Source organism: Macrotis lagotis, chromosome 3 (assembly GCF_037893015.1).
Source record: "Macrotis lagotis isolate mMagLag1 chromosome 3, bilby.v1.9.chrom.fasta, whole genome shotgun sequence".
Lineage (NCBI taxonomy): Eukaryota > Metazoa > Chordata > Mammalia > Peramelemorphia > Peramelidae > Macrotis > Macrotis lagotis.
The window spans coordinates 57,623,303-57,635,621 of NC_133660.1; the positions used below are offsets into that span (position 1 = coordinate 57,623,303).

At 38.2% G+C, this 12,319-nt stretch overlaps 1 protein-coding gene across 1 annotated transcript in view; it reads right to left on the bottom strand.

Moving 5' to 3' along the window:
- Positions 1–1,995: 1,995 nt before the first annotated feature.
- The window catches only part of HADH (hydroxyacyl-CoA dehydrogenase), a 45,052-nt gene continuing 34,728 nt past the window's right edge, over positions 1,996–12,319 (bottom strand). The window contains exons 6-8 of the mRNA XM_074228739.1: positions 11,616–11,688; positions 5,084–5,200; positions 1,996–3,447 (exon numbers count right to left, since the gene is read on the bottom strand). Coding sequence (XP_074084840.1) covers positions 3,329–3,447; positions 5,084–5,200; positions 11,616–11,688 — 309 coding nt within the window. The 3' untranslated portion in view covers positions 1,996–3,328. The remainder of the gene's footprint in view (positions 3,448–5,083; positions 5,201–11,615; positions 11,689–12,319) is intronic.

The following is a 12,319-nucleotide window of genomic DNA, read 5'->3' on the forward strand; positions in this document are numbered from 1 at the left end:
ATGACCAATCTTCAGTTTTCTTTGCTGTATCTTCATCCAGATGATAGCCACTAACTGGGTTTTTCCCAGGGTTTTGTCCTGGGTCTTCTTCTTCTTCTACTTCACTTGGGGATTTCACGAGTTATCATGGATTCAATTTCATCTCTTTGTGATGATCTAACCCTAATATAACTCTTGGCCTCCAGACTTGAATCTCCAACTGTGTATTAGATCTCTCAAACTGGATATTTTGGTTATTTTAAGTTCAAAACTGAACTCATCACCTTTCCTTCCTCAGAACTCTATTACTGTTTAGGGTTCCTTCCAGTCACAAAGTAATTTTCCTAAAGAACAAATATGACCATATCATCTCCCTAGTTGCTTCCTAATACCTTTAGGAGCAAATATAAACCACTCTGAATTCATTGTCCTTCATGACCTGGCCCCCTCCTACCTTTCCAGTCTTACTCCATGTACTCGGGAACCCGACAATGTCTTCCTTGTCATTCTTCACATTCCATTTTCTTATTACTAGCTTTCTTGACTTCATATCCCAGCTAAAATCCCATCATCTACAGAAGCCTTTTTCCATCACTCTTACTGCTAGTGCTTTCCTTTTATTAAGTTCTATTTATCCTACACATATATACATGTATGTACATAAAATATATACAAGTTGTACAATTATTTTCATGTGAGCTCTTGACAACAAACTATCTCTTGCCTTTATTTGTAGCTCCAGTGCTTTGCACAATGACCATCACATGGTAAAAACTCAAAGACTATTTGATCCTGAAGGCAATAGGAAAATATGGATCAGTTCATGGGGTTCAACTAAGTAAATTGTCATTTACCTATTACAATAATCCAGGTGAGATGTGGTGATATGAGTAGAAAGGACATACATGAGAGATGCCATTAACAGGCAAGGAATTGGATGTGGGCTAAGTGAGGGTTCCAGTCAGGAATGACACCAAGATTGTGAGTCTCGGGGACCAGATTGGCGGAACTCTTGACAGCCAAAGTTGTCTGCAAAGTGTAGAGTTCCAGAATTCTTCAACTTTGAAATGTTGGGTTTGAGAGACGTTCAAGGGGCAGTTAGGGATGTGCAGAAGAAAGACAAAATGTACAGACCTAGGAATTATCTATATCACATAAAGCCACAAGATTACCAACTGATAGAGTGGAGAGTGAGGACACCTTAGGTGATGTCCAAAATCAGCAAAGGAAAAGAGAACCAGAAGGAATATACAGAAACCCAGAGATGGGAGAGACTATCCAATAATGACACAGAAAACAGGAGCATACAGATGTAATAGAAGGGAAAAAATGTGATTTATCAAAATTTTGTGCATGTCACATGTGGGAAAGGGTATGAAGCTAAGTCCCATGGTGTAAAGGGCAGATCCTCTCTCTATAGTATGGTAAACTCAGACTTTAGAGTCTCAGTTCCCTCATCAAATGAGGAGGGTGTTGGAGTAGATGTACATTTTCTTTCACCTCTAGAGCTGTGATTTTGTGAGTTAAAAATGCTCAGGGGGTATTCTTAAGAGTTTGATCCCTTTCCTCAGCCGGATGAAAAGTCAGCATGACCCCTCCCACATGCTCACATTGCAGGCAGAGTCTGGGTCTCCAGAGCCTGGTTCTTGGATTTTTAAGCTGCCTTTTCCTGGCCTTCAGGATTCATGAAAAGCCATTCGGTATCCAGGGCAGGGCACCATATCCTTTGGTGACTAAGCTGAGGCACTTAGACCCAGAAGCCCTCCGCTAATCCCTTTGAAGGGGAGGAAAAAGCACATTCCTCTGCCCAAGGATTGAGCAAAAAGGTCAAGAACCAGCCTGAAATAAAACCAAGAGACCAGAGTTGTTAGACCACATGGTTAACCTTTATTAAATGGAAGTAGGGGTAGCAATACAGGTGTTTCCTTTGTTTTCCTAGGAAATATTTTATATAAATGTTCAGAAACCTCAATTTCTTTATACTTTTTTGAGCATTCATCAAATTTTGTATATATATTTATATGAAATCTCATACATATGTTCATTTGATTTTTACTAATGTGTGATTAGACAATAAAGTTCCCTTCCCCTAGGCCTGTGGGTTTTTTCCCCCAGCTTCATCCCAGTATTTTATATCTTGTCCCCCACCACTGGGGTTCTAATTTCCAGCTCAGCTGTGTGACCCTGGTCAATGCATTTAACACCATTTGTAAAATGAGGAAGTTGGACCAGACAATGCCCAAGATCTTTTCCAATCCTGATAATCCATGAAGGTATCTGTAAAAGTATCTTTGCTTAGATTCCTTTACTCAAAGAGACCGGTCAGAGATCTCTTTTTATACTGTGCTCCTCACTGGAAGGAAAGAGAACCTAAGAAAATGAGTGTCTCAGGAAGACCTAGACCAGAATGACTTCCTATGTCCCAATCCCCATCCTCATGCCAGGCCTGGGGGGGGGGGGGGGGGAAGTTATCACTACTTAAGCTTACTAAATTCTGTTTTTTTTAGAAGTGCTACTATCAGTCATCCTTTGGTATTGAAGAGGACCATAGCAACCACCTGAGTGAGAAGAGGTGTGACTTGCAAAAAGGGCACATTTTAATTAAATCCAATCTGTATCATATTTTCCAAAAGGGCCAAGGGAAAATGTGGATAATCAGGAAATCCTGAAAAATGGTATCTCCATGAATCCCCAGAATGCTTGTTCTTAAAAAGGGTTTATATTCTTCGGCGTCTGGTCAGATTGTTTCAAACTTGAACAGGGTGAAAGCTCGTTAGGCAGGTCAATTATCACACATTCCAACAAGGCCAGGTACACACCACCACCTGCTGGATGAGAGTGAGTATAGCACTCCACCCACACACACACACACACACACAGTCAAATAGACTCTCACACACACACAACATACACACTCACATACAATACACATGCACATAGAGACGCACATATACATCTCAGAGAGACACATAAACCACAGACACAGGCCACCAATAGTACACGTATGTATTCCTCAAACAGGAGAGGACACAAAGAGGCATCACCTTCTTTATAAGCATATAATTTAGCAAGAAAAGGAATTGATTCAAAGGTATCACTTGCTCCAAGGCACAAAGGGCACAAGCTTATAGAAAAATAGAGACAGACTAAAAAAAATTTAGTTCTCAAATGGAGAAATTTGTTATTATATTAAGTGCAAAATAATCTCCAGGCAGATCACAATCAAACTGCACAAGGATCAGGGCAGGCTAGGGGAGGGGACATCTGCCCAATAGCATTTCCACTGGCCCTTGGGCAGCCACCTGGTGTTTGTTGGCAGAGACCTCCTCCCACTCGAGACACCCAGGCATCACTTGTATTTATAAAACCCTTCTCCCGTCTTCCTGCCAAACTTCTTTTCTTGGACCAGTTTATTTAGCACTTGGGTGGGTTGGAATAATGGGTTCTTCGAATCCATTTCATGCCATCCTAATGAGAAGAAAGAAAATAAAAGGCCTACCATTAAAAATTGTCCCTGTCATTACTGTATTGTCTGGTTGATACCTGAGATTAGAAAGAAATGGTGGCATTCTGCTCTGAACAGTAACGAGAAGGGTAGAAATTCAAACATTAAGGTAGTTATGTAAATAGAATGCTGCATCTTAAGACTTTCCATATGAAGGGGCAGCTAGATAGGGCAGTGGATAAAGCACCAACCCTAAAGTCAGGAAGACCCGTGTTCAAATCCAACCTTAGACTCTTAATAATTACCTAGCTGTGTGGCTTTGGGTAAGCCACTTAACCCCCAATGCCTTGCAAACCCCCCCCCCAAAAAAAAGACAGCCTTCCATATGAAAATGTCACCAGATCAAAAATATTACCCGCATACTGTTATATAGTGAATCAAACCTGAAACTCACATCCTCCTCAGTTGAAAAGTTGGGCAAAGTATATGTGAAAAGGCTGCTCACATTGTCATCAGCCATACTTTTTCTTTATTTTTATTTTCCATCCACAAAGGGGTGAAGAAAACAAAAAATAAAACCAAAAAAACAAGTAAAAAATTCAAGCAGTCTCTTAACCTTTCCTCCAGAATCTTTCTATTCAGAAGCCTCCCTATATTCATAACCTTATTTCCTAATCATTTGTTATAGATTTTCTCATTTATTTATTATGCTATTTCCACCCACCTATCCATCTATCCATCCATCCATCTATCACAAAGACTACAGATATGTAAGATAAAGAGTATATATATATAGCTATGTAAGACTGTACAAAAAGTATAGAAATACATATTTATATCTATATACTTTTTTTTTTTAGGTTTTTGCAAGGCAAATGGGGTTAAGTGGCCTGCCCAAGACCACACAGCTAGGTAATTATTGTCTGAAGTCAGATTTGAACTCAGGTACTCCTGACTCCAGGGCTGGTGCTCTATCTACTGCGCCATCTAGCCGCCCTGTATCTATATACTTTTTGATTAAAAGGTCTTCTATTCATAGATCTGTATTTTTTTCTACCACATCTATTCAAAGAACCAGAGCAGCTAATGACTTTGTAAGCTAGAAGAATCATTTTTTTTAGGTTTGTTTTTTTTTTTGCAAGGCAAATGGGGTTAAGTGGCTTGCCCAAGGCCACACAGCTAGGTGATTATTAAGTGTCTGAGACCGGATTTAAACCCAGGTACTCCTGACTCCAGGGCCGGTGCTTTATCCACTGCACCACCTAGCCGCCCCATGGAAGAATCATTTTTAAATTGAATATGTAGGCTCATCTTTCCTCCAGTCTCCCTGAGCCCTATCTTGGGGAAGTCAGCAGGATTCTAAGCATGACTATAATAAACCATTGTGGTGGGGCCATCAGACTTACTCCATGGAAAGGGGTGTATTTTTAAAGGACAAATGGACAATTTAGGAACATTTTCTTCTCTCTTGGCACATATTAACTTCAGTCTCAAGCTGAAAGTGGTGAGGAGAGATGTACTTCAAAACTGGTCACTCAAATTCCTTATTTCAGTTTTTTTAAGTCTTTGTTGTTATGGAGTAGGTTATAGTTCATACCTTCTGCCCAGGGGTGGGGGGAAGGGGCAGAGAAGAGGGAGGGGAAACTAGTGATTTCTTACCATCCACGATGAATTTTGTGGTATCCAGACCAACATAGTCCAGTAATTCAAATGGGCCCATGGGGTAACCAGCTCCCAACTTCATGGCTGTATCAATATCTTCTTTTGATGCTTCTCCTAGAAAAGAAAAGGTTCATTCTCAATTACTGTCACCTTTCACCATTCCTACATCCTTCCCTCTGCTTACTTATGGGAGAAAGTGAAAAAGCCTCCTATGTTATCTTTGTAAGAACCCTGCAAAAATCATTTTATTATCTTCATTTTGCATCCAAAGAAACAAGTTAAGTAACTTGTCCAAGGTCAACCAGTATCATGGGTCCATTTGAACTGCCACCTAGTTTCTGGGCAAGTTTCATACCAGAAATTAGGAATACAAACATCATAGTAGAGATCTCCGTTCTAGAAACTTTTCACAACTACCAGCCAAAAGACAAACTAAGATCCTTAAACTATTCCAAGACTTTTTTTTTTTAATATTCCAAGACTTCTTACTGGATCAGATGGAATCTCATCTCATCCATTTCACACACCAATAGGAGGTACCCAACAGTTCTGTTTTGGGAAGGACAGAAAATTTTCTCTTTTTTTCAAATTAGAGTCAAGAAGTCATACTTAAGGATACCATGAAGAGGCAATGTTGACAGAAAGCCTGCCTGAGTCTGAGTCCAAATCTTGCCTTTGATACCTCCTGGTTCTAGGACTCTGGGTAAGGTAACCTCTAAGTCTAAGTGGCAGAGGAGGTACCACTTGCATTAGAAGCGAAAGTTTCTTCTTCTTGTAAGTTGACTTTTTCCAATAAAAGTCTCTAGCCCTATCCTAGCTATAATTTCAAGAGTGGCAAATAGAATACAGCCAATTCCTCTCCCAACTCCATGTCTTGAATGTCTTGAGACGCAACCAAGATATATGACAATCTGTCTCTGGCCACTAATATCAAGTATGAACCAAAAACCACTAAAAGACAAAAGACGACTTTTGCAGGGTCTAGTCTACCACGCACTTAGCCTACTAATATGCATCAGGCTACAGACCACAATGAATTCCGCACTGTTCCACTCTCTTCCATGGCTGGGAAACAAGGACCCACCGCACACATCAGAGCTGGCATGAACAATAGCAAAACAAGGATGAGTTTCTGGAAGCCAGCCAGCCCACCACTCCTGAGGTAAGGAAGGCTCTCTGCCACATGCTGCCTTTTTAATCTGGGCACAGTCTGCCAGCTTCCCACACCAGCAGTGTGAAAACCCAAGAAAAGAGAACAACAACAAGGCAGCAGCCTAGTAAACTGGGAGGCCAAAGACGCCGATCTTCAGTCTTGATTGGAACCATATCTAGCTGTGAAGGACTGGGAAAACCTACCTAGGTCCAAGTTTGTACATTTACAAAATGAGGGCTTAGGACTAGTTCAGGTGCTTAACCTGAAGCCCTAAGACTTTTTAAAATTGCCTTTGTGAACCTAAAATATTTTATTTTATGTATTTAAAAACATTATTCTCAAAAGATCTCATCAGACTAACACTGGGGTCCGTGATATTAAAAAGCAACACATTAAGAACTTCTGAGCTAGAATACCTTCCAGCTCTAAAAGAGAGAGAGAAGAAAAGAAGAAAGAAGAAAAAAGAATGAAGAAGAAAAGAAGAAAAGAAGAAGAAAGAAGAAAAGAAGAAAAGAAGAAGGAAGAAGAATGAAGAAGAAAAGAAGGAAGAAGAAAAGAAGGAAGAAAATAAGGAAGGAAAAGAAGGAAACATTTTTATGATTTATACTCAGACATACTATCTCTAAAAAATGTTTTTTAAGTGACAGAATATCACTGTAAGAATAAAGCTATTAAGAGGTAGATCACCCACATGCTTTATTCAAAAATAGAGTATTTTATTAAAAGAAACTGTCTTTCAAGACAGCGCAAATTGCTTCTCACTCCCTTTGAGGAGTAATTAGGTATATTTGTTGATGGATAAACAGAAATGTTGGTTTGATCTCAGAGGGAAAGTGAAGCAATTGCTTCCAGAAAACAGGGGGGAAAAGTTTTGATATTTAAAAAAGATTTTCATAAAAGCAAACGTGCTTTCATCTCTCAGGAAGTGCCAGTTAAAAATGTTTTGTTTCAAAAGTGACATTCTCAGGAGCACGCAATTGTGAATGGAGTAATTGAAAACAATTATGCTGCTTTTTATCCAGTCGAATTAAAGCATGTTTGCCTTTGAAGCAGACATGATAGTTATCTTCCCAGAGCTGGGGGAAGGGAGGACAAGTGGGAGGAAGCATTTCATTTCACTCTGGGTGATTGCCCCCCAAGCTGTCTATTTCTCAGGTAGGTAAACTAAGGATCTTACCTATTTTCTTGATCCATAAGGAGTGATTCAAGAAGCTTTTCCTCAAGCCCCAGGTGGGACACTGCTAAGAACATTGCCATGATCTGTCTTCAAGGGTCCTTAGAACTCCATGGAATGTTAAAATGGGAAGACCCTTCAGTCTGACAAGCATTTATTCCCTACTATATGTGGGCACAGTGCTAGACACTGGGGATACAAAGACAAAGAGGAAGCAATCCATTCATGAGCTTCTGTGCTACTGGAGGGGCACAGAAGAGTGCAATATATATTAAGTTACTTAGTAGTGATTTTGAAAGAATATTAGCAACTAAGGTTGGAGGGAGATCAGGAGAAACCTCATGTGGCACCTGAGCTGGGTCTGAAAGGAAGCTAAGGATAATGAAAAGCAGCATTTCTGATAATGGAAAACCACATATGCAGAGGCTGAAAGAAAAGTAGGAAATGAGAATATCTGATATTTATGTAAAACAGATTCTTAATCTTTTTTGTATTGTGGACACTTTGAGCGGCCTGTTGGAGCCCTTTTTAAAAGGTTTTTAATGTAAAACTCAAATACATAATATTATAAAGAAAATCATTTTATGAAATAAAGAAGCAATCCCCCCCCAAGTTCATGGATCCCTGAAATATGGTTTTGACTGAAGTCAGACTGAAGGGTCTTCCCATTTTAACATTCCATGGAGTTCTAAAGACCCTTGAAGACAGATCATGGCTATGTTTCCTAGCAGTGTCCCACCTGGGGCTTGAGAAATATAGTCTTTTCTTAAGGACCCCTGATTTTAGAACTTATTTTAGGGGCAACACAGATAATTTTGCAATACATTATCTCATCTGATTCTCTAAACTAGACATGGGGCAGCTAGAGTGAGTACTGGCCCTGGAATCAGGAGTACCTGAGTTCAAATTTGGCCTTAGACACTTAATAACTGCCCAGCTATATGTGACCTTGGGCAAGTCACTTAAACCTATTGCCTTAAATTAAATTAAAAAAAATAATAAATCTTAGAAATCTATTGTCACACACCAGGTAAAAGGTGATAAAGACCTGAAGGAGATGAGACTAGAGAGAATGTAACTAGATAGAATAAGATGTTAATGAGGGATGTTATGGAGGTGGAAGTGATAAGACTTGTCAAATGATTAGATATGAAGAAAAGGAAATAAGCATGGAGGACACCAAGATAAACAATCTGATGAATAGAAAAAATGGTGGTGCCCTCAAAAGAAATAGGAAAACTTGAAGGAGGAAAGGGTTGAGGAAAATTTGAATTCTTTTAAAGATATGCAGAATTTAAGCTGCTGATGACTGCTAAATCTAGATAGGAAGATAGTCGACATAGAGGTAACTGAACCAAAAAATAACTTAAAGATGAGTTAACAGACTGAGAAGAACATGGCTCAGGACAGAATCATGGAGGGAAAGCACATAGGAGTAGGAGGATAATAATTAAAGAAAAGAGAGAAGAAAAGAGCAGGATGTGGCAGAAATTAGGTTTTGACCAAAACTCACAGCACAAGCCCCAAATAAATACATGATATTCATATAAAAGGTTATATAGGGGGCTTTTTAGGTTTTTTTTTTTTTTTTGCAAGGCAATGGGGTTAAGTGGCTTGCCCAATGCCACACAGCTAGGTAATTATTAAGTGTCTGAGCCCGGATTTGAACCCAGGTACTCCTGACTCCAGAGCTGGTGCTTTATCCACGGCACCACCTAGCCGCCTCTATAGGGTTTTTTTTAAAGAAAATTAGAAAAGGGGCAAGGCTGTTATGGCTAACAGAAAGGAGAAAACTATCAGCATACTTGACCAATCAATAATAATAATAAGATAATAATAATAATAATAATAATCAACAGATGCAAAAAACCCACTGCCTTGCAAAAACAAAAAACAAAAAAAGGAGAAGGCACAGTGGATTGTGTTTGATCTGAAGTCAGATCAATTTCTGTTCATAAAAACACTAGAAAGAATAGGAAACAATGGAAATTTCCTAAAAATGGTTAGTATCAATCTAAAAAGACCAAGAATTATTTGTAATGGCCTTTCCAAATAAGATAAGAAGTGAAACAATTATGTCCATTATCATCATTGCTATTCAATATTGTACTAAGAATGTCAGCTATAATAACAATGGAAAAAAATTAAAGGAATAAAAATAGGCCATTAGGAAACAAAACTATCGCTCTTTGCAGATGATATGATGATACACTTAGAGAACCCTAGAAAATTAACTAAAAACCAGTTGAGGGAACAGCTAGGTGATGCATTGGATAGAGCACCAGCTCTGGAGTCAAGAAGACCTGAGTTCAAATTTGGCCTTAGACACTTAATAATTAACTAGCTGTCTGACCTTGGGCAAGTCACTTAACCTCACTGCCTTGTGGGAAAAAAACAAGAAAGGGGAGGGGAGGGGAGGGGAGGGGAGGGAAGGAAGGAGAAATATTAATTGCTCGTGGGTAGACCAACCCAATATAAAAAAGGTCAATTTTGCTGAAGTTTATTTATTTGATGCCATGTCAATCAAATGACCAAAGGATAATTTTATAAAGCTAGGAAAAAAATAGTAAAAAATTCAGCTGGAAGAACAAAAGATAAAGAATATCAAGGTAATATCGATGAAAAAAAAAAGTGAAGGAAGGTGGCCTAGAAGTCCCAGATTTCAACTATATTCAAAGTAGTAACCACCAAAACCAATCTGGTATTCATCAACAAATTGAGTGGTAGGGATCATTGGAATAGATTAGGTAAACAAAACACAATGGCAAATGATCACTTCCGGTGTTTGATAAATCCAAAAATCCAAGCTTTTGGGATAAGAATGAGTTCTTGACAAATTTGACAAATATTTCTGGGAAAACTGGAAAACACATCACATCATATAGCAAGGTAAGGTAAAAAAGGATAAAGGATATGGACATAAAGGGTGATGACATAAGCAAATTTGGGGAAATGATAAGAAGCATGGAAAACTCGCATGGACTAATCATTGTACACATTAACAACAACTTTGTGAGATAATCAACTACGATGGAAGCAGTTTCTCTTAGCAGTTCAGAGATCAAGGACAATCCTAAGAGAAGTGCTATGGACAGTGCTATCCACAGGCAGAGGAAAAAACTATGGAGTCAGAATTCAGAGCAAATATTATGTTCACTTTTTTAAAAACCTTTGTGTTTTTCCTTTCTTTCTCATAGTTTTTTCCTTTTCCCTTATTTTTAATTCCTGTTTCACAACTTGACTAATATGGAAATATCTTAAGCACAATTATACATGTACAACTTTTACCAGACTGTTCACTGCCATGGGGAGGGAGGGAAGGGAGGGTGGGAGAAAAATGATGAACTCAAAAATTTGCAAATGTTGAATGTTGAAAAACTACTTAGTTTTTCATGTAATTGGAAAAATAAAATTTCAACTGGAAAAAAAAAAAACCAAATTAGGGAAGGATGAGAAAATGTGCCTGTCAGACCCAGATAAGGGAAAGTTTTATGACCAAACAAGAGATTGAGGAGGTTACAAGAAATAAAAAAGATAAATTTGATTACATGAAATTAAAATGCTCTTATACTAACAAAATTAATGCATCCAAAATTAGAAGAAAACAGTAAAGTGGGAAAAAATTTTACAACTTTTTCTGATAAAGATCTCTTTCTGGAACACTAATGCATTGTTGGTGGAGTTGTGAACTAGTCCAACTATTCTGGATAATGATTTGCTCAAAGGGTTATAAAACTGTGCATATCCTTTGATTCAGCATTACTACTACTAAGTCTGAATCCAAACTCATCAAAGAAAAGGGAAAAAGGACTCACATGTGTGAAAATATTTAAAGCAGCTCTTTTAATTGGGACAAAGTTGGGAAGTTGAAGGGATGGAAATTGGAAGAACAGGTATAAAGGCAGAGAATGGAGCTCACAATGAATATGAAGTAAGGCAAAAGGAGATGTATGGTCTACATGAGAAATCTTAGTGTGTTAGATCACAGAGGTGAACACACCAAAACCCTATGGTGTGGAGTGAATGTAGAGTTTACAGGAGTTTAGAAAGTTATCTAATCCATCTCATTAGTATCACAGATGAGGAAATTACATCCTGGCCCTAGCCTTCCAAGATCAATACTAAAAATGACTCTCAAGGATGCAGTCCCACATGTAGTTTGACAACATTAGCCTTTTGCAAAATAAAGGGTAGAAAATTACCTCTTTCCAACATCCTGATTGCTTCCATAAGATACGGTACAAGGAGACGATTTACAATAAATCCAGGGCTATCCTGTTTTATGGGGGGAAAGAAATAAAATGCATCAGATAATCACAGTGCTTTGTCAATAAAAAATTTTAAAGTTCTGATAAAATAAAATTATAAAAAGTTTTGATAAAATAAAATAAAGGTAATAAAAGATAAAAGATAAAATAGTCACATTGACATTTTTGTTGGAGTGGATGGACAGATTTGTTGAAAATTTTTTTCAAATTCCACATTATCTTAATGAGCTACAGACCCATTTAACCAAGTATTATAGTGATTTAAAAACAAAAGTCCAAGAACAATTTACAGGTGGTGAAATTCATTCATAGAGAACATGTGGTTTCAAGAAACTGGAGAACAGACAGGGAATTTTCTGATTTCTCCATTGAAGAAACTGCTCATAAGGTTAATTTTCCAATCTGGCCAGACCTTTTTTCACACACCTTGATGCTTATGCCACAGTCTACCCCTCTCTTTTATGTCCCCTGGGGTCAGGCTTTGGGGCACTGAAGTATTTATTAAATAAAGTATTTACTAAAATCACTTATTATCAAATGCTTCCACAACATGTAAGAAAACACTTGTAAAATTCTTTCTCAAAATACTCTTTTAGGGGCAGCTAGGTGGCATGGTAGATAGAGCACTGGCCCTGGAG